The 24,804-nt window shown below is 23.8% G+C and overlaps 2 protein-coding genes across 3 annotated transcripts in view; one reads left to right on the forward strand and one right to left on the reverse strand.

The window, feature by feature from the left end:
- Positions 1 to 410: 410 nt before the first annotated feature.
- On the reverse strand, positions 411 to 3,012 carry LOC122712490 (protein FAM114A2). Its single transcript, XM_043932213.1, has 4 exons — positions 1,837 to 3,012; positions 1,072 to 1,667; positions 636 to 953; positions 411 to 556 (listed from the first exon to the last, which is right to left on the reverse strand). Exons 1-4 carry the CDS (start codon positions 2,861 to 2,863, stop codon positions 482 to 484), a joined length of 2,016 nt encoding a protein of 671 aa, XP_043788148.1. The 5' UTR covers positions 2,864 to 3,012; the 3' UTR covers positions 411 to 481.
- An 898-nt stretch (positions 3,013 to 3,910) lies between these two features.
- The window catches only part of LOC122712485 (protein kibra), a 41,408-nt gene continuing 20,514 nt past the window's right edge, over positions 3,911 to 24,804 (forward strand). The window contains exons 1-4 of one of the 2 annotated variants that reach the window (XM_043932202.1): positions 3,911 to 5,095; positions 5,563 to 5,791; positions 15,659 to 15,768; positions 16,177 to 16,271. In XM_043932202.1, coding sequence (XP_043788137.1) covers positions 5,664 to 5,791; positions 15,659 to 15,768; positions 16,177 to 16,271 — 333 coding nt within the window. In that variant the 5' untranslated portion in view covers positions 3,911 to 5,095; positions 5,563 to 5,663. The remainder of the gene's footprint in view (positions 5,096 to 5,562; positions 5,792 to 15,658; positions 15,769 to 16,176; positions 16,272 to 24,804) is intronic. The other variant, XM_043932203.1, reaches the window with a different exon arrangement.

A 24,804-nucleotide genomic window follows, 5' to 3' on the forward strand; every position in this document is an offset into this window, starting at 1 on the left:
TCATTTATAAAGTATATTAACTTTTAATTTTAATTATTATTGATATATGATATTTGAATATATATATTTGAATATGATAATGAAATCAAAAAAAATGTAAAAAAAGTGATTTTATTAAAATCTATTTATATTTATAAAAAATCTATTTATATTTATATTTATATTTATATTTATATTTATATTTATATCAAAACTTTAATTTTTGTCAAAATTATTTATATATAATTATAAGTCTATACAATTTACATAATATAAAAATTATTTATATTTTTCTTTTATTTTCAAAATTTCTGATTTATTACATACTTAAAATTTTTCTTATTTATTTGAAATATATTAGAAAAGCAATATAATAAAATTAAAAATTATTTGGATTAATAATACAAATAAATGAATTATTTATTTTTTAAGAATATATGAAAGACTGCATATATGTATAATTATTCAAATATTAAAAAATATATTTAATAGTCACAATATTTTATATAGCACCAACTTGAATAATGGGAATCAATAATTTAAAGGCATGTTGAATATAAGAACTTGCATTTGAAGCCTATTTAAAAAAAATGAAAGTTAATTTCTTAACATATATATAATAATAATATAGATATAATGTAAGAATATTTTTTTACCTCCATAAAAATCGTTGTTATATTAGAATTAATATTATCAGATTTGTCTGAAATTTCAGCAAGTTTAGATAAAATACTACAGTAAGTATTAGTTAATATTCCAATTTGATTAGACAAAATATTTGTTAACTGAACTAATGAATCAGTTTCATTAACAGTGCTTCGATGTTCTTTGATTAAAAGTAATCCTGCAGTTTTATGAAATCTTTCCACAGAAACTGCTGTAAATTGTGCCAAAACAGAAATAGCATGTTCAAATATTTCTTGATTAGTATATATCATAGATTGAGTTGTATAAACTTGTGAATTTTGACAAATCTAAAAATTAATATTTAATTTTATATATATTATTTAATATATTTTATATATAATAGTAAATTTATATAATATTTATTTATACTTATATATACTTATTTATAGTATAGAAATTATTTACCTCGTACAATTTATCATATGTAATGTTAATTCCAAGGTCACAAATAGTTTGTTTTAATTTATATTTTAAATCTTTTTCGTGTGTTTCATCATCATTTTCATCCTCTCCTAATTCACATAATTCTTCAACTTCTTCCAACATTTTTTGTACAGAATTTAATTCATTTATATCTAAACCATTCAAATGTTGTTGTATTTTAATATTACTTTGTTTTGATAACATTTCTAATGCTTCTATATGAACAAGTCCTTGATAATCATCAAAAAGACTTTCAAAATGCACTTTTCTCATTTTCTGTTTTTCTTCAATTGTTTTTTCAACATTTTCTGCTTTTTCTTTAGCTTCTTGAAGAATCTGAGATAAATTTGGCTTGTTTGGTTCATTTATAAAGAAAGCTCTTTTTTTTTTCAACCCTGGATCACCTTCTTGTAAGACTTCCATTGTTTTTTTACCAATAGCTTCTAATGTATCTAATCCTCCACTCATAACTTTGCTTCCAGTTGATTCAACTAGTTTTGTTATTGATGATACACTTGATATAAGATTTCCAAATCCAAAAGATGATTGTTCTTTGAATTGATAATTTTTATTATCATCTGGAAATTAAGTTACTAATTAAGTAACTAAAATCAAAATATAATAATTTCATAATTTGAATTATGATATTGCTATAATTAAAAAAATAATTAAATATATTTATTCTATATCATTTATAAATATGCATATAGTATATTCAGTAGTATTGAATATAAAACAATATAATACCATTAACTATATTATTTTGTTTTTCTTCATTTGTAATAGGTTTTGATTCTTCAGATATAGTCATAGATTCTTCTAAAAGTGTAAGTCCTTGTGATACATGGCTAGTTAATGTAGAAACTCCAGCAGTGGCAGTATTAATTAATGAACTTACACCCCAATTAGCCCAACCCCAATTTGAAGAATCATCGATTTGTTCAGATAATGATAATCTTTTTAATACTGGTTGCAATTTTTCTTCAGTTAATTCCTCTGGTAATTCAATTGCATCTCCAAGTCCTTCCCAACCTTGGGGTTTAAATATTTCTTTGAATGTTTTATTAGATTTCATTTCTTCTGGCATTTCTGATTCGGTTATTTCATCTGTTATAAAAGTCTTATCAAACATAGTATTTTCTTTTGTCATTGGTATATTCTTTTCATTAATATTTGTATTCATGTTAATTACATTAGTTGTAAGATTATTAGTTGGTATGATTTTAGTTCCTAATTTCTTTTTATATAAATTTTGTTCTTTATGAATTCTTTCTTTCTCATTAAGTTTAGATGTTTCAGAATATAATTCCATATTAATATTCATTTTAAGAGATGTGTCTATTTCATTTTTATCTAATTCTATTGTTTTATTATTATTTTCCACTTTTAAATTTATAGTATCAATATTGGTCTGTAGATATTCTATTTTCTGTGAATTAAGAATTATAGTATCTTCATCAATTTTATCACAAGTTTTGTTAACATTTATAATTGGTTGTTCATGTTTATAATTATATGTATCATTAATATTGATATTTTTATCAAAATTTTTTTTGTCAATTGCTGTATCTATCATTGAACAATATTTTTCTTTCTCTCTACCAAAAGACATATTTGTATGTGGTTGTCGAGGTACATATTCTGTATCATCATCAGATTCTGAATCTATTGTTGTTGGTAAATTCCATTGTGTTTGAATACATTTCTTTGTTGGTATATCATGGTTCATCTCTTCGTCAGCACTTTCAAAGTCATCACTCTCGGATGTAGCCATATTAACTTAATATAAAACACTAAATTATTGTTTCTAATCAAAAATAATCTAGATATAACTTTAGATTTGTGTATAATTGATTTACGATATAATTCTTATTTTAATTTTTGTATAATTTTTATAAAATTTGAATCAAGAAGGTTATCGTTTTTAAAGAACACTCGTCCATATTTGTACAATGCATATGTATACATTTATATATGTATATATATATATATTATGTATATGTTACGTCACGTGCTTAACAGAGTAACAATTACATATTTATTTTATAACATTTATATAAAATTTATATCAAATTATAAAATTGAATGCACGTATAAAATATTTTGAAACATTATATTTTAATTTCATTTAATTTTGATATTTCTTTTATTAAAAACATAAGATAAAAGAAATAGAAACTATAAATAGGAAATACAAACTTCTACAAATCAAATATATTTTTAAATATAATTAAATATTCATATTTTTAGATAGAATGAAAATTATATTAAAAATATATTTTTACATTACAAATATATATAAATATACATTTCTATATTATAAATATTAAAATTTTATTTTTAGAATTATAATAAAACAAAAATTTTAATAATTGTATAAAATCGTAAAAATGTGAAATAATATTTATATAATTATTCAAATAATGTATATAATTAAATTAATGTTAAAGAAAAACAATAATAAATAATTTAAGTAAAAAATTTAATAATTCTGATAACATTTGGAAGTTATACGTTAAATAAAATAATAATAAAAAAAGCAAAAAGGAAGCAATATATGCGAATACCACATCAGCTTATGAAACGTTCTTTAAAGAACATCAACGGATTACCATCAGTTTACTTATTCGTCCCGGATGTTCAATAATCTTGAGTACACCTGCGATAGAAGTTGTATAGTGGTGCCACCAATGTAATATAACGGAAAATATGCGAAACTATTGAAAGGGCATCGCGTTCGTCTGTTCCCGTCGTCGTTCGTGCACAGCGGTCAGAGACACGAGAGCTTTCAGTCTGTGGAAAGAGTAATTTGAGAGAAAGAGAGAAGAAGAAAGAGAATATGAAACTGGGAAGGGATTACGTTCTCATCGATGTACGCGTTGAGGCGAAGAGGAAGAGAGAGTGAGTGAGAAGCATTGCCAAGCGCACACGGTATGAACGTTCAGTGGCATGTTTCAAACACTCAACATGCTTGTAGTTGGCGCGAGGTTGTAATATCGTTGAAACGAAAGAGTAGTTTGCGCGTATTCTTTGCACTTGAAACAACGGACTTGACAAAGTGTGCAATTTTTACGAAGCCATGTTTAATTCGACATATGAACGAGCAAAAGTGTCTTACAGTAATCGTAACAGTGTCCTGCTAGTAAAAACGGAATGAAATAACGTGGGGGAACATAAGGCGAATTCTGACATTCCTTTGAAGAAACATCGCATTGATTTGCAGTGCCTTTTACAGACGACAAAGCAAAGTTTAATATAAGAAGAAAAAGGGAGCATAGTGAAATGTAAGTACGCGACAGTACCGGCATTACTGTGCATTTCTTAAAGCGGGTCGCAGCCGCAGATGCTGCCCTGTCTCTGCTCTCAGAAAGTCGTCGTTGTTTCTGCTACTCGAAAAGGAGAACAACGTGATTCCTACATTATCGGAACAATTTACTAGTTTTTGTTTTTAAATTTATCAATGGAATCTACATCTGAATTATATTTGCAAATGTTTGGTATTTATGTATTGGAACAATATTATAAATATATTTAGAATGAATCTACTTTTCAATAGTGTAAAAGTATAATTGCGTGAGAACAATAAAAATCGAAAAATGGTGTAAAAAGAACATTACATATGATACGTAAAATCAAGGTCGAGATAAATAGAGGATAAGAGTGTAAATAAAAGTGCATTATAAGTGAGACGACAAGAACAGTGAAAGTGTTTTTCTTTTATTAAATTTAATTTTTTTAATGGTGTGAAGAAAATAATTTAAAAAATTTTGTGCTTTTTTTTTCTGCGATATTACAAAGTGACAGTGCGGAATTTAAAGAAAAAAATGTTACAATAATGTAACGGGCATTTATATATGTTCCTACAAATGTAGAACCACGATATCGTCTCAAGGCAAGATATCAACAGTGGACTTTTCTTTGACGGCCAGCTATGTTAACGGTGGAATTCCGCTCGAGAGGAATCTGAAGGCGGGGACTCTGACGTCACTCCGCTCATGATAATGAGGTATTCATGATGGCGGAGTAGTACATGAAAAAAAAGAAAGAGAGAGAATGCGCGCGTATGTGATATATGATGTGTATGTGTGTGCGCGCGTGTATAAGCGACAAGGTATGCTACAATTGTATATACTATATATATATATATATATATATATATATATATATATTATACATGTGACGTTTCCTTCTCTTTCTTTTTCACACACGTACACACCATACATACATATTCTTTCCTTCTCTGCTCTTTTTTTCTCTTTCTCTTTCTTTTCGACGGAATGTGTACTTTGCATGTGTACGTATATTATGCATGTGTGCGTAGTGATATGCAATACATTCTTTCTATCTCCATTCTACTATATATTGGCATATCAGTGTGTATTACTATTATGTGTGTCTTCTCTTTACCAATGTCGAATGTTTCTCTTTGTCTATCTTACATTGGCTATCTTTCTTTCTCTTTCATCAATACAGCGTGTATGTGGCACGGGGAGTATGTGCTCGCGCGCACAGATATATGCCTGTCGACTGGTCGGTGATAGAGAGTTTTGGATGGATTTAGAGCGCAGTGAAATATGCCAAGGAGACGGAATGGGGAGATACCGCTTCCGGAAGGGTGGGACGTCGCACAAGATTTTGATGGAAAAGTGTATTTCATCGATCATAACACAAGAAAAACAACGTGGATCGATCCTAGAGACAGGTACGCCATTTTCAATGTATATGTTATATGCATGTTACACGTGCTAAAATAGCGAGTGTATATATATGAAATTATATGTGCTTTATGCATTTTCTTTATTTTATTTAAAGATCATATTTTTTGCGAATTTATATATAGCAAACGAAATTTTTTATTCTAATAATTAACATATATAATTCATATATAAATATAAATAGATATTCATATAAATAGAAATATTGATATATTGATAAATATTTTTCATTTTTGAAATTATATTGTCCTCATGTGAGTGCCCCTTAAGTTTCTTAAATGTGTGTATCAACTATGTGTATGCGTATATTCATACATCGAGGACTCGCCGCGCCCGCATTCCAGTCGCCAGGGCCGCGCATTCTCGATGAAAAACTTGAGAAATCTGGTGACCATGGTCGCATGCGAAAATAAAACTATTATTCATTTCAACTTTTTGATGACAAAATTCCATTTTAATAATTATTGTATTTTAATTCATAGCAATTATTGCAATTAAAAATTTCAAATAAAATTTCTTCATTAAATCTGATAATAAGTTTTACTATTATAGTATAAAATTTATTTATTTTCGTATAAATAAATTTATTCTTTTATATAAATGAATATATAAAAATGTATATAATTCGGACATTATTTTTTTATATTTTTTATATAAATAAATATATAAAAATGTATATAATTTGAATATTTTTCTTTTAATTGACTAATTGTTATTTAATATTAATTATTAAATACTAATAAATATATGTGATATAATAATTTACACATTGAATTAATAATATGTTTGAATCAAGTTCTTTAATTAATTACTTAAATATTTATTTGATATTGGAATGTAATTAATATTAATATTCTTAATGTGCAAAATTATATAAAATATTTTTTTTTAATTTTGTTGAAATAATGAACAAATAAATAAAGTTTTAGTCTCATAATTGATCCAGCAAATAATGCTTATTATCGAGCAAAAAGCTAAAATCTTGTTATAAAACTGGCTTACATAGCATAGTGTTCCACGTGTTCACGTTGTTTAGATTAATGTGTATACGTGTAATCGTAGAGCGATGTAATGTAAGTGAACCATCTTACGGGGTTAACCGGTATATGTATATATATCTACTACATGCAACTGACCCGTACCTAAAAATAGACTTTAGTACAAGGGTATTATTTTTCTGATTTTGATGTTGCTATTAAACATCAATCTCGTTATGCATATTTTTTTTTCATTTGATTTTTTTTTCTTTCGAAATAATTATACATATCTATTTGATGATGCTTATAAAAAATTTTATATAGAAAATATAAAATATTGTATAAAAAATTAAAAATATGTTATTTGAAAATATATTTGAGATATATAAAATATTATATTATATATATTGCATATATATGAATAATGTATTAATAATTGAATTAAATATTAACATCAAAACTTAAAAAAATTTAAATAATTAAAATTATAATAATTGAAATTTAATTCATTAAAGATTAATCAATTAAATTTTTTAGTTTTATAATTTATTTATTATTTATTATTTATCAAAGTGAAAAAAAATATAAATATTGTGAAAAAATTTGACAATAGCTTTTCCTTTTATCAAAAAATAATATTATGATAATACACTTTATATAGATGCTCATTACAAATAAATAACATTAAACATAAAAGATATTTCTTTGGTTTAACAAAAAATTATTTTATTATAAATAATTCAAATTTTTAAAATCTTATAACATTGTAAATCCTAAAAAAACAAAAAAAATATTAAACAAATTCTTGGAGTATTTTTCTATAATTACAATATTAAGAAAAATAATAAAATAATTTAATTATTATTATTATTTAAATTATTAATTAAGTATATATTATAAATAAATTATTGTTTTGACATAACAACTTTAAATCTTAATGGATAATATATATAATATTAATATACATATTATATATAATATAAAATTATATATAATTTTTATTAATATTTTTGAATTTTTTAAAAAAAAATCTTTGTAAAAAGATTATTTAAATTTATTATTCTATTTAATACGAAAACATATATTTTAATAAAGAAATATTTCTTTATTAAAATCTGAATATTAATGTGATACAAAAATATATTCTTTTGTATAAATTTTATTGTGCAAATAAATTTTGTTACGAAGAGATTGTTTATATACTTATAAATCACAATATACAATTTATAATTAATAGTACACAAGTAATATTTAATATTTAAATAATTTTTTGTTTAATCAATTCAAATATAATATATTAATATCATCAGTGTATATTTATATATAAAATATGTAAATTGAAAACTATACATATATTTTATATTTTAAATATCATTGATATAAAATCAATATTTATTCACTCAAATTATCTTTCGAAATTTGAGCACAAGTTATATGATCTACGTTTGCTGCTGTTTTCGTTTGCACATTTGGCACGCGAACAGAACCCGGTGTACGGTTATTTCGTATATTGGCGACTTTCGCGTTCCTCAAAATCTCGAAATTTCGTTCTCTGAAATTACTTAGTTTCTCTCACTGTCTCTCGCCTCTGATTCTTTTTCGAATCGAATTCGCGTTCATTTCATTCGTCCAGTTTTCCCAATTCCTTATGCACTGCAATGTGTGGCATTTGTTCGACATCTGTGTTTAGGAAAATTCTTTCAATCTCTCACGCGCGCGCATGCTCACAACTGCTCTCTCTGCCTCTCTTCCTTTCCCTCACATTCTTTTGGTTGGAATTCGATGTCGAGCAAATGCCAGCCATTCGTATATACATATCATATTGTTTCGCGAATTTACGATTATGATTATTTATGATTAGTATGCAATTGTTTATAGATTTATAAGTATATAAGTTGATTTTTTAAATCCTTATTTGAATTTCGATTCTTGGATCTTAATTATTTGATTACATTTATATAAAATGAAACATAAATTATTTCTTTACACGAAGATTGTAAGAATATCCATGGAAAAAAAAGAGACAACAATTGTTTCTCGGCTATATTATGCAATATTTCTAATTTAAAAAAATATCAGTATACTATATTTTTTCAAAAATTTGAATTTCGAAAAATTATTCTAAGCAAAAGTTGTAAAATATTTAGGAGGCAAATTGTATTAAAATTTTTATTTTTGTTTTGAAAGTATATATAGATTATATACTTTCATTATATATTCATTATACAAGGAAATATTGAGAAAATAGTGTTTATTTTTCTCGGATTTACCTTATGCTATTATAATTATATAAATTAATAGAAATAAAATAATTTGAAATAGATTTTTTATCTTTCTTGAATTAAAGAAAAAAAAGTATTTGTTTTAACGAACTTATAAAAATATTGATTAATGATGAATATTGCAATGAAATTGAATTTGACAAAATTTTTCTGATATAATTTACGAAATTGTCATTGTGGCGCAAAGAAATAAAGGGACGGACAGCATGATATTGCGTATATATATGCGTGACCAAACCATGGCACGAATTACAAGGCAGTGTTCCCAAACTTGGAAATTCGAGACATTCCTAGGCTGTGACACATCCACGTACACAGAATGAAGGCAAGGAGATTCCTGTGAGCTGAGTACCATTATTTTCTTCTTGGAATTTTTATGCTTGAACACGTTTCAAAACGACTCGGCAACTCGACCGTCTCGCCATCAACGCAAATAGTCATTATGTCGTTAGAAATATTTTCAACTATCATTCGTAATCACGATTTATATGCTTAACCGGCCTCTACGTGACCGATCGTAGAATATTCTTCTTGCCCGTCGCAATTAAATGCTTTCAATTCGTTTTTATATATTTTCACCAACTTGATTAATTGTCTCTTACTATTGTTTGTTATTTATTCTGATAAATTTTTAACACTTTAAATCTAATGAACTAACGAAAGATACGTGGAAAATAGATCAAAAATAAATAATAAATTTTTTTTAAAATAAAATATCGAAAAATTCATTTTGGAAATATATCATGTATACGATCATTCAAGTCTAATATTGAAGCAAAAATCAGTGAAGTGACAGATAAAAAAAAGATAGAAGAATTCAGATAAAAAATTATTAGAACAATGTTTTAAATAAATTTTTCTGCACATATATATGCATATTAAGATTCATTCAATTATTATTTTTCGTTAGATTTAATGACAAAATATTTTAATAAAATTGTAAACAATTTTAATGATCACTTAATATTTTTTTTATTGTTTATTTTTACTTAAAATAAAACAATGAAAATAAGTATAAAATATATAAAATATAGAGTATTAGATCATAGAATAAATATTCAAAATTATCATAACATATAAACATAATTATATACAAATAAATATCATGATCATGGTATTTAATTAAAAACATTAAACAATCAGATTGTTTATTTAATTTTTTTTATATAAAAGCTAATAATATTCAGTAGTCGAATTGATTTATAAAAATAGGTTGAACATAAAAATACAAAAATGTGATCGATATTCGACTTGTACACATTAATATTCAAATAATGCTTTTACTAGATATCAAAGCTAGGTATATAGTCGAAGAACAACACCTACGCAATTTACATGCCCACGTATTCATGCTTACACATAATTGACGTTACATTCAGGGCCGTGTGTGTTTCATCTAATCACGAAATAAATAATCACACTTGCTTTCCAATACTTTTAAACAGAAGCGAAATTTGATGAAATTTAATAATTGGATAATTTTCATTCTAATTTACGTTCCTTTTTATTTTAACTTTTAGAAATAGATATCACATTTTTATTGATATAAAATATTCAGTTTGATAACATTTCCAATTTTAATTCCGATTCTTTTTATATTTATATTTTTAGAGATATGTAACTATAATTTTAACTTCTGATAAGAATTTTATTTATTATTTTAATTACATAACTACTGTGAGAATAAAAAATTAAATTTAATATCGATTATAACATCAAAGTATATTCTAAATTCTTTTAATGTTTTTTTTTTCGTTGGTTTTTTGACTGAAATTTGATTAGATGAAATTAAATGAAACAAATATTAATAATAGGAAAATATTAAGGAATATTTAACCAGTTCTTTTTTCATTCCTTCTTTTTTTTGTGCTCGATAAAATACAAAACTTTGAACTTTAATTAAGTTATATTGATATTAAATTTTTTACTTCATAAATAATCGATTCTAGTCCCATTTTTTTCAATTCTTTAATTCTTATTATTAATGAATTATAAAATGAAAAGATTAATATTAAAAATAAAATATTTGTTGTGTATTAATTCTTTCATTTTGACATAATTATTTTACTAAAAAATATTTAGATATTTGAAAAATGAATATTTGACATAGATATAAGATTAAAGAAATACGAATCTAATCTTTTTAATTTTTATATAGTTATCTTTTACATTAGAAATCTTTATCGTGCAACAAATTCGATTTTCATTTGATATCATCATCGTAGATTAAAAATGCCTGATATACATAGTATATTGCGGGAGATTTCTTCTTCTCAACTAACGACAAGATAAATGTATACATGAGATATATATATATATATATATCAGTATTTTATTAAATATTACTAATAAATTAGTATCTTATATATATCTAATAAATAAATGGAGATTATAATTCCTATCCTACGAAAAATTAGAAAAAAATTTTGCAGTTCAATATAATTTATTATATTATTATTTTTTATTATAAATGAAATGAAATTATATATTTTTTTTAATGAAAGCTTAAAATTTTTTATATAAATTGATTCTTTAAGTTATTTAATGTAAAATAGATCTAAAGTAAACTAATTTTATACATATCGTAATTTTACACATATACGTAATTCTTTTTACATATAAAATATTAAATTAAAATATTGTATTTTTTTTTTTTTTATTCTCATTAACTTTAAAATAAGATATTCTATTTCCTTTTCATATAGATATTATTTAAAAGAATTGAAGAATCGAATTCAATAATCAATGTATAGCAATCAATGTATAGCAATATAATGTTTTCATCAGTTCGCCATTCTATTTCATGAGTTTGCAATACATCTAGTATAATTGAAACAGACATGATAGTAATAGTTATTTTATGCTTCCTGTCGTTGTCATGACTTCTGTTGTAATTTCCCTTGGTAAACATCACTTCTCAGCTTCCTTCGTAGAAGATTAGTAATCAGGTGAATGTATCATAAATACAGCCTTTGAAATTTCTAACAAGTGGTATGCTGATAGTGTAACGTTACATTAGCGATATACATGTTTATTGTCTCGATGTAACAATACTATATTGTCATTGATGATGTGTTCATTTTTTTGTGTTTTATAACAATGCAAAAAAAGGACATTTATTGTTATATAAAAAGATATTTCAATGTCAAAAATAAAATCTGTATTGCATTTTTCTCTTTTTGTTATGATATATCATATTAGGATAAAAAGTAGCTCATATAAGTTCATAAATTCCATGTTATATCGAAATATTATGTTTTAATATTGTAAATTATTAACACGTAATCTTTTCTATAATGTAAATAATGATAAGATGACAAATTGAATAGTATTAGACAAATTGAAAAAATGAATTATCATATTTTATTCAGATAAAAAAATTATTATCATCTAATTATTTTCATAATAATATTTTATTTATTTAGAATCGATAATTTTAATATTGAAATATTTATAAATTTTGTCAATACAAATTTTCTAACTATTTATTATTACTGATTTATTTCGTAAAGAAAATCATAAACTTGAAAAGATTTAAGAAAAGATTTTATTATTATTATTACAGGTTGTAATGTATATAGCATAACTTTATCGATGCAGAATTTATTGCATTTATGCAATTTTTAACATTTGATTTGTTCCAAAGTTAAGTTTCCTTCTCATGTTGCCGTTTCTGTTACGCCGTCTCCAATGTCGTCCTCTCTTTCCTCTTGCCCCTTCAACTGGTCCCCCTCCTCTCTTGTCCACGTTATTCCTTCGTCATGATGTACATTCTTGACCCTCCTTCTCCTTCCTCCTTCGTATTGTAGGACACGCTGCGGTAAGGCCAAGGGCACGTTAAAACGTGAATCACGCGATGGAAAAAGAATCAAGAAATTGTCACTGAAATTCTTTATCATCTAATATTTTTAAAGCTTTTATATTATTTACCATGATTTCTTATCGTGTACAATTTTCTAAGTATTTAAGTACTTCATTTCTTTTCTAAGTATTTCTGTGATATATTGTAATAATATAACAAAAACTAAAGTTTTTTCGAAACTTTTTTTTTTATTATTTTCATTTTGTAACATTGAATTAATATAATAATAGTAAATAAATATATTGAAAATATAAATAGTTAAATTTATAAATTCATTTTAATGAAAATAAATAACTTACATTATATGTACTTACGATCACAATTCATATAGGAATAAAAATGTTTATATGTAGAAATAATGAAAAAATATATAATGCAAATTATTTTTTTACATTTATCTCAATGTATCATATTAATGAATAAGAATTATATTGGATATGTGTGCAAAAATAATATTTAAGTTAAAAATTGTTGTTGAATAAAGAAAACCGTTTTTGTATACATATATATATTCGTAAGAATATGTTAATAATTATTCATGAGTGATTTAATTTATTACCTAATTCGTATATTATATTTTTAAATTTGAAATAAATTTGAAATAAATCTTGATTTTTCATATACCATAAAATTTATCATAAGCTAAAACTATAAATAACAATTATCTTCAAATATAATAAAATATAATAAAATATAATAGAATAAAATAAAATTTTAAAATTAAATAAAATTTAGAATAAAAAACAATTTGTTAATAAAATCCTTTTAATATTGCAAATTTTCCATTGTTATTTGTTATCAATGATAAAATATTACGTTCTTTGAAATTTTCCAAAAATGAATTTTGCTAATTGTATCTAGAAATTATTGTAAAAAAATAATTATTTAAATGTAATACAATTTTTAGTTTTTAAATATTTTTACGCTAATGACAGATGTGATATATATATATGCTTAAATATATTATATATATATACATGATTTAATATGAAATGAACAATGTCATTGTTCACGCTATCGTGATATTAAATGTAGAATGTATCGTGATATTAAATGTAGAATATACATGTAGAATATACAAAAATAAAAAAATTTCAAGGCAACGAAATTATTGTGGTTTTAGCAAAGAAATATAATAGAAACGAATTAATAGTTATAATATTAAAAATTAAGTAATAGATATTCGTTTTGAGTGAACAACAGAAAAAATTCGATAATAAAAAAAAATTATTCAAATATGTGCAATTTCTCTTTCTTTCTCTTGTCAGCATTGTAATATGTTGTACTTGTTGGTATTCGCATTCTTCTTGTGCCGATTACCGATTCCATTTCACTTTCGACACGATAAACTCCAGTTGGTCGCTGGCCTCTAGAGGTCAGGTTATTTTGTATGCAAGATATAATCTCGTTGTGCGCATACACATATGAAAATATAACGGCATTTGTCCAAGTAATTTTTTATTTGTTATTATTTAGTATATTTAATAGTCATTACTATTTGTTTAATTAAATCTAATTAAATCTAATTAATTGCTGTTGTCTAATTATCGATGGAATTTTCAGTATAGAAAAAGAAAATAATTAATTAAAAAAGAAGAATAAAGAAAAAGCTATTTTCAAAGAAAAAATTTTAAAAAATAAAATCGATAATTTAATAACGTATATGATATAAAATTACAGGTTCTATTTTATGATTTTTTGATATTAAATAAACTTTTTGAATCAAGTTTAATTTTTATTGATGAATTCCTCTGTGAATCTTCGAAATCTTTTAGGATTACGCCATAATTTTGTCTCGTCGATATTTCTCATTGCCATTAAAATATGAAAACAATTGTTATCGATATAAAAATACAATACAATGCACAATAAATGTAATATATATATATTTAATAATATAAGTTACAAACAAATATGTCATTATTTTAACGATTCACAAAAAAGTGAAAAATATTTCAAGAATGAAAAAATTTAAATATAAATTAAAAAGTCATTATGGCATTAAGATAAATTTAATTTAGAAATATATTTGTTTACAAAATTTGGATAAAACATTGAATTAGAACTAAGTATAGTTTTGATTTATTTTAAAATTAAAGTCGGATAATATAATTTATTTATTTACGAATATTAAAATTTGCGATAAATAAAATATTATTAGATAAAATTAAATTTTAGTTTTAATTCATATATAAAATGTTTTATATTATATTATTTCGTGCAACTTTACTTTAATGGTAATTAGTAATTTAAATCTTTGATAAATTTTTGATGTTAGTAAATCTAGTGATATAAATCGATTATAACAATTATTTTTGGATTTTATTATGAATAAACGACATATTTAATTAATAATTATATTTTTAATTTTTTTAATTTTAATAAACGAACAAATTAGGATTTGTTTAATTTATTTAATTTCATAAAAATATATATACATATAAACAATATTTCTTACATATATGCATAGATATTAATATACACAATATTTAATTTTCTTATTTAACTTGTTTTTCTTGTTTAACTTTGTTTTTAAATATTTTATAATAGAAATGGAAAAGAATGAATATCCGCTATTTTTTATATGATTATAAAATTTTTAGATTAATTTTTTTTTTAAGTTCTAATAATGATGAGATTTCGCATTGAATGTTTTTATATTTATATTTAATTGAAAAAAAAATCTGCCTTTAAATGTGAATTAAAGATTTTTTTTTTTTATTTTAATTGCAGATTTACAAAACCTCAAACATTTGCAGACTGTATCGGAAACGAACTTCCACTTGGATGGGAGGAAGCTTATGACAAACACGTGGGTGCATATTATATTAATCATGTCAATCGTGAGTATTATATTAAAAATATTTCTTTGTTCAATTACACCAAATCATATTAAAAATTTTAGATTTAAATATCTAAAAAGATTTTTTTTTGATCATTATATGAATATATATATATATATATATATATATATATATGTATATATATTTATTTACAGACTTAGTTTCTCATATTAATTTTTCAAATCTTAAATCAAAAAAGTTTTATCATATGAAATATAGCATAAAAGAAATAATACAATTATAACACAATAGTTGTAGTATAACACAATAATTGTATTATAATACAATTATAATACAATAAAATTATCGTAGAAATTTAAGATATATTCTTAATCTTTTATTTCTTTCATTTATTTCATTTTATATAATTAATAATTCATTTTATATAATTAAATAAAATAATTTCAGAGACGACGCAACTCGAAGATCCAAGGCAAGAATGGCGAGCCATTCAAGAGGCCATGCTTCGAGAATATCTTCAGACGGCACAAGACGTACTCGAGGTAAGTTTGAAAAGTATGAAAAAATTTTTTATATGATAAGTTTTTTTAATCTTTATAATTTTTAAATATATTTGAATCATCTATGGACATGGATATTTAATAGAAATGTCAATTCCTTTAAAATAGTTCAAGTTAAAACCATTAATTATATATATAGTAAAACATAATACTTTATCGAGTGATATATATATTTTATGAAAATTGATACGTTCGTGAAGATTAATATTGTAAATCGAAATGCCCGAGATATTATTATATTCGAATTGGCATTTAATTTATCTTTGGGCTCATATGTAAAAAATAAACTTAAGCAGAATTAACTTCTTCATTTAGAATTAAATTATATTATTATATTGTCTATTTATTTATGGAAAGAAAATTGCGTATTCATATAGAATTGAGAAGTTTTTTTTTAAAAAAGATTATAAAATGTTATACATATTTTCAACGGCGAAAATCAAATCCAGATGTTTTTCTGTTATGAAACAGAAATTCCTTACTAGTCCTTGTCCATTCTAAAAATAGCAATTGAAAAATAATTGATCACTTGTTACATTTTAATCAATATAATATAATATGTGTATAATTAGTATAAGTTTATATTGGTATATTTGAAATTTTTTTTAATGTTCTCAAAAATTGTGAATTGAAACTTCTATGTAATTCTAACTTCAATTTGAATATCGCAAAAATTCTCAATTACTATATTAATTTTTATTACGATGAAAAATTAACGAGACAGTAGCATAATGAACATAATGAATACAACAAATGTAATATTTATTGCATTTTTTGTCCCTCCAATTCTTATGTCGATGAACTTTCGTTAGTTGAGATTATGAACAACGAGGGAACGATAAACTTTTAAACAAGGGATGGTAGAATCTCTACACAGGAAGTTATTTCGTGAGAAATCATGTTACTTCCGGTCACTAACTGTTCCCTCTCGTTTGCTTGTATTAATATTTGTCGCTAGATTATACAATTAACAATGGATTAAATAATTTTTTCTTCTCGAATCATGTCGAGTTGTGTTTTGAACGTCATTTAAAAAACAAGTTTTTGATTATGAAATTTGTAGATTGTTATTATATTATTGTAATTAATGAATAATAAATTAATACATTTTTTTATCTAAAAAAAATATGAAAATCTTTAGAAAATGGATTGAATATATGATCAATTAAAAAAAGATTAATTATTTAAAAATGTTAGGAAACACATTTTAGCATATTTTATTTTAACTTATTCGCAGAACGTGAATTTCCATAATGCCAAATGTGCAAAATTTTTGCTGCAACTGTGAATATTTTATATTGGTCTTGGAGCTACTTAGTTCTTTTCCAATTTCAATTTATATTTCATTCTTTTTCTCTTTTATATTTTTATTATAATCTTCATGCAATAAATTATGATAGGATAATTTCTAACTATTTTTGTTAACTTTTTTTATAAAGTTTTTTTTATAAATCATTCTTTTTAAACCAAACAATTCTACAAACTTATAGTAAAATTTTTTCGCACTGCTAGGAAGAAACGCACAAAGATCAGTTTACATTATCCGCATAAATGTGAAGCAATAGTGATGCGATTCCATTCGAACAAACATTATTATATGCGGTTCATAATACATGTTTATTTTTAGGAATAAATCAAGGTTCGAGAGAATATTAGTGAAATGTATATTAAAGTGAAATATTAAAAATCTGTAGACAAGTATAAAATATTTATGTGACGAATCTATAATATTTTTTTATATCATAAAAATATCATAAAAATGATTTAAAAATTATATAAAATTTGTATATTTGTATTTCTATATTATCAATTTCATAATAATTATAAAATTTTCTATAAAAATAATCATACATAAAAGTATATAAGACTGTGGCGATCCTCCAAAAGCTATTTTATGATTTCTTCGGGGTTCGCGAATCCACTGGGAAATATTGATATCATAGATATATAGTATAGATGATATTTGCAAAAAATATTTGAATTTTTTGCAAAAAGGAAAGAAAGATGGCTTTTCACGTGGAACAGGTCAGGAAGAGAGAGAATGTCGATGTACGGTATATTTATTTTGGTCGAAATACTGTTCACATGATGTCATCATCGATTTTCAAGATTAGCTCGCGGCTTGATTCTAGTTTCGAGATTGTCTGTAGATTTCTGAAACGAAGTGACAACGTAATTTGAGAAACAAGAGGAATTCGTCTCACAGATTAAAGAATAGCTTGTTTCGCGTCTCTTATTTTTTTTACTTTTTTTATTTTCTTTTCTTCATTAAAATATATGTACGTAATATGCATATATTTTTATACGTATATAAAATATTTTATGACGTAAATATGACGTAACTAAGAAGAGAAACATGAAAAGATTCTACGTGAAAAAAATCAATCATGATACATATGTAAAATAAAATTCTTTCATTAGAAATTTTCGAATTTGAAAAGTCATCAAATAAATAATGAATTTTATTAATTTTCAATAAAAAATTTAAAATTATAAAAGAAAAGTTTACGTTTATCACTATAAGTGCATTTGACAATGATAAATTTTTATCACTATTAATTCTTAATCGCTAAAGGATTAAGAAAATTAAGTTAAGTAATTTATATTTCAATATATATATTTTATATAATAATATTTTGAATGATGAGTGTATCGAGGTCATAAAAATAATTTTTATTCAATTATATTTTTTCAATATTATTTTAATTATATTTATTATATTTATTTTTTTTAAATTATATTTATAAATATTAAATTGTCCCTAAAATTCTCTTTTTTCTTTTTCTATTATTTTATAAATTTCTTATATTTTTCTTTCATAATTTTACATGTAAATAATGAAAATAATTTTTTGCTCAATTTAATATTAAATGAAAACTAGAAAATAACTAGAAAAATAATATCGTGAAGAATTATTTTTTCAATAATTATAGAAGTATAAATTGTATAGAAAACGTGATTCAAATGTTAAAGAGTCGAGAAATTGCGAAGAACTTCCGGTCGGAAGTTGTCGTGTTCTCCGGTACTTGTTCCGCCACGACGATACGTAATTCATGTATCAGGAAAAAAAGTAATCGATCGTCGAGACACGTGTTTCACGAGGACTCATCATAAGGCTTCTTTCCTTGGAAATTTCACGCATTAGATAGATATGCACGTTGCATGTAAATAATATGCTATCACAAATATACGCCATTGGTTTGGCTTAGAACTTGCATTCCGATAAATCCTCTCTTTTGCTCCTTCTATTGCGTTTTTACACATTTTCTTTTATATTTTATATCTTTTTCTTTGTCACAATTTTCATACGAAATTGTTTTTATCGATCATCTGCTGCCATTTACATTATTATTTTGTACAATCGTGTATAAAATAATTCATTAGTTATTGTTTATATATCTCTAATTATCTAATGCAGTACAAGCCATCGATTGTGGATGAAAATTTTGCTTTTTTAATGTTTTTATTTTACAATAGAATGAAATAGTAATGAATGAAAAAGTAAAATTATACTTATAATATATAATTATAAGGATATAAAAATTTGACTATATTTGACTATATTGTTAGAAGTTACATAAATATTATATTTGCAACAATGAGTTGCTAGCTTTTTGATTAAAATAAGAAATTGAAATTAATTAGCATTGGTTTTTCTCATATAAAGTATATGTATATAATAAGATGTTAAAAAAATTTATATCATATTCAAGTTCATATCATATGAATTAAAATTATAAAACAAATTTTTTAATTCATTATGTGATGGAATTTTAATAAACAATTTCTATGATATTTTTAAGTAATGATTTTTATATCTCAATGGTAATGAAACTAAAGAACATCGATGATGCCATATGATGTAATCTTTAGGAATTTCGAAAGTTTTATACAGAGAAATTCAAAAAAGATCACGAAATATTTTTTAATTTATGATCCAATAAAGATCAATTAAATTAATGTTTCTTTATTATAAAATAAATATTTCTCTATTATTTATTAATAAATTGCAATAGCAAATTTGAAATTCTTCAATTTCTAAAAAAATTATTTAAAATAAATTGTTATAATTTTTATTTTAAAATTCATCGAGTTAAATATAATTAAATATAATAAATTATAGTTATAAATAAATGTTACTATTAAATTTTATTATTTTTATTAGTACTAGTACTAATAAAATATTAGTATTAATAATTAATATTTGAATATTCAAAAATAAATAACACTAAAATAGGATCTTGTTTTAATATAATTATATTAATATATAATATATAATATATAATTATAATATAATAATTGGCAATAATTATAAATATAGTATTGATATAATAAATAAAATCTTTTTGAAAAAAATTATGTATTTATATATATATTAATTATGTATTTCTTGGATTTTCTACATATGTAGATATATAAAAAAATCATAATTGAGATAGACAACAGAAAAAACTAGGATATATCGTAATACTTCCGCTAACTTATCTTTTTAAATAATTCATTGATCTAACTGGGTTAGTGTTCTTTACGGTATTTAATTAATTAGATGAATAGATTTAAAATAAAATGAGTATGGATTTTTTATTTAATTTAAAAACAGTGTATTATAAAGAATACAAAAATACAAATTAAAAACTAAAAATTTGGTTTGATTTTAAAAAAATAATGAATAAAAAGAAAAGGAAAGAAAGAAAAAGAAGAAGAAAAAGAATAATAAAAATTCATGTAAAAATAAATTATAATAAATAAATAATTAATAGATTAGTAGATTAGTACAATTTAATATCATTAAATATTATTAATTAATAGTTAATTAATAGATTAATAGTTATTATAACATTAATAATTATCGGTGGAATGAATTAAAATTACAAATTTATTTAAATAATCATAATTTATTTGATTATTAACTAAAGAAAAGAAAAAAATCATATTGTGAAAATCATATCATCATATTGTGAAAAATCATAGATTTTTAAAATTTTGAATGTAAATTGCATAATATAGATTATCTTTTCTTCGTTGATCATCGCGTTTAATATTTTTCTTAATCTTTTCACATGCTCTCACTAGTAATATGCTCTGCTAGTTTCTTTCCTCCTCTACAATATCTCATAATTCAGAAAATGTGCAAATGGAATTTTAATTTTTATTTATTTTTATTTACTCAGTTTTCGTATCGCTCGTCGCGTCTTGTCGTCTTGCATGAACAAATACAAAATCGATTATGATATTATTAGAAGGTAATTTGTGAATCTATTGATGCTTTAAATTAATAATATAAAGAATTCAAAAGAAATATTATTCGAATTGTTTCAAATTTCCAAATGATTAAAATTTTCGAGATTAAATTTCAAAAATTTGATCAACAAATTTTTGGAGATGTTAAATCACTTAAAAATAATTTTCATTGATTTTATTTTATTCAATAATTTACAGTACTTTAATTTTTTATTTTTACCAAATGTTTTTTATTATATAAAAATAATTTTAAATGAAGAAATTGAAATTGAGATTAGATTTGTAACCAATTAAAGAAAAATCTTTTTTTTTTATTAAAATATCAAAAATTTATGTTCATATAATTGAATTCAATTATACATTTCATTTTTTGAATTATATAGTGCATTAACTTAATACATTATATTTTTGTTTTCATTGATTCATATAATTGGAGAACAGACGTTCATATATTATATATAATATACATGAAATAACATTCGAAATAACATGAAATAACATTAATTCATAATATATAAAAGCTCATAAATTTATTAATTTCAATTTGAAACTTTGTTAAATTTGAAAATTTTATTTTAAAAAAATAAAGAATTTTATAATCAATAGATAATAGATAATAGATAATTTCTTATGACGACCAGTCAATTTATCACTGACCAATCTCCATTCTTGTTCACATTAATTCATGCAAAATAAAAAGTATCATTATTCCTAGTAAATAGCAACAATTAGCCGGCGTCTGACTGTTAATTTAAGATATACCAAGTTTAATGTTCCAAAGCAATGTTGGTTCTATTTAGTTATGCAAGCACAAGTTTGCTTGTCAAAGAAAGTATATATATCGAATACTAAAATACATGTACATATACCTTTATGTATACCTCAAAATACTACATACTTACTACATATATACATAACGTATTTCGCCAAGGACATTCTTTTACATCTGCATATATGCGTCATAACGGTTTCGTAGTCATTGACATCCTCATTGGTATACCCAATAGAGTCAAATTCTGATCAGTTTTTTTAAATTAATTTCTAAATTTGTTTAAAAAATTTTTTTTATGTAAATACGTAAAAGAAACGAATTGTATATAAAAATATCTATAAATAAAATATCATTAAACGTTACATGATGTTACATAACCTGTATGTCATGGACATCGTTCGAACGTATGTCATCGAATCTCTTCTCTATTCGAGAGCGATCTTGATGTATATGATACGATATATATACGTATATATCGATATATATCGAATCTGGATTTTTAAGAAATACTTTTCTTTTCAAAATCGATTTTATAATCGTATGAGATTATATTTACGTATGCCATTCGATGTAGTGTCGGCTTTAGGATGACGATATCTTGGCAAACGGGCAGACAAGCGAACGAAGCAAAGCAGGCAAGTTTGCCACGAGAGATTGGAATGTCTCCCGTCCGTTCGAACCCTGTCCCCCTCCTTACTTTTCCTCCACTCCTTCCCCTCTGTGGCTCCGTACCTATAGTGGCCGTTGCCAGTGACTTCCTCTCTCCTCCCCCGCTCCATTCTTTCTCTGTTCATCTAATGTTATATTCTTATTTCATTGGATTCCAGCATACAAGGTAGTGACAAATAATAAGAAAGAGAAAAACAATCAAAAACAAACGATGAAAGGAATTGCAGTGATGGGCTTAATTTATCGTTAGCGATCGTTTTCATAGTTTTCAAGCTATTTGGCGCTTCGTAATTTACACGATATGCTCGCGGTTAGAATTTATGCGTGATTTTATTTCAAAGTATATTAAAATAATTGTTTAGTAATATTATTTTTTCAGATATAACTTTTTATATCGGAATTATTTAGAATTATTTGAATTATATGGAATTATTTCCTGATTGAATGATCCTTAGATTTCTGTAAAAAAATTCAATATACACAATTATGTTTTAAATTTATTATAAAATGGTGTTTATAATCAACATAAAAATGTTTATATAAATATAAAAAGTTGTATTTTTTTAATAAAAATAAAAGAAATATGAAGGAATTTGCCTTGAGATTTGATTTTAGGATTTCTAATTAGCAATATGTCAAGATGTCTTCTTATCTATTCCTCATTATTTTGCTTCTATATTATAAAAATTTCAATTAAAGATATTCAGATAATAATAAATGTCTTATAAGTCCAAAAAACATTCAACTTGTGAATATCATTAGTAGAATGATAGGAGGAAAGAAAAATAAATCATGAATAATATAATCTAGTGTAGATGGAAATATATTCAGAATATTGACCGGTCGATAAGATGAATACTTTTTCTAAATTTAAATGCATCTTGAAAAAAAGATGCCAGTTCTCTCAAATCTATAGTCTTCTTTCTCAGGCTTCGGCCCTGGATATTCCATCCTCGGCTGCTTCTTTCATTCTGTCTCCTTCTGTCTGTATACTTCTATCTTTCTCTTTTTTTCTCTCTTCCCGCGCGAATGCGACCCTTTTGGCGTAGTGGCTACCGGTGTTACGCTCGTAGGGCCCCCAGGCGGTCCACGAACGGATTCACGAAGAGCTACGAGGACTCCCGAGGGTGTACGATCGTGTGCACGAGCGGATGTGCTACTGTCCTTCGATAGTCTGGATGATGCCCCCATGGTGCTGCGAATCGACTATACCATTTACTCTTTTGCGCGCGAAAAAAATAGGATGATCAAGAAACATAGAATATTATCATTATATAGCAATGTGGCTCGCTCTTTACATTTGTTATTTTTTTTCTCATTATATTTTATGTAATACATTATTTTAAAATATATTTATTACATAGATTCACCAACTTTAAATTCGCTGCATAATATACATGTATATTTATCTATAAACAAAGATAAAACAATTTATTTCTTGTTTAAAAAATAGTAAGCAAAAAATTTTGGATAATATTTTCAAATATGGACGTGACGTAGATAGTTTGGAAGTAAAGAAAAATAGAGAGAGCAGTAAGAAGAGCAACCAACATTACGATGTTGCTCGCCATTTGCCGACGCAGCTTTTCACATTCCTTAGTCTCTCTTCCAGGGGCAAACAATGTTAACTACCACGAGAAGAGATTCCATCTTTACCATGCGATACATAAATAGGCCAACGCTTTTACTCGGCGACCAGATATACATATGTACATGAGTTATTATTCCTTTTTGTAACCGATTATTTTTAGACGCTCGTTGGAATTTCGCTTCTTTTTTTCTTCTTTGTTTCTACTTTTACTTCATTTTTTTTTCTTGTATTTTTTTTTTTTT

The sequence above is a fragment of the Apis laboriosa genome, unplaced genomic scaffold (assembly GCF_014066325.1).
Source record: "Apis laboriosa isolate Shangri-la unplaced genomic scaffold, ASM1406632v1 scaffold202_cov151, whole genome shotgun sequence".
In the NCBI taxonomy this organism is placed as follows: Eukaryota; Metazoa; Arthropoda; class Insecta; order Hymenoptera; family Apidae; genus Apis; species Apis laboriosa.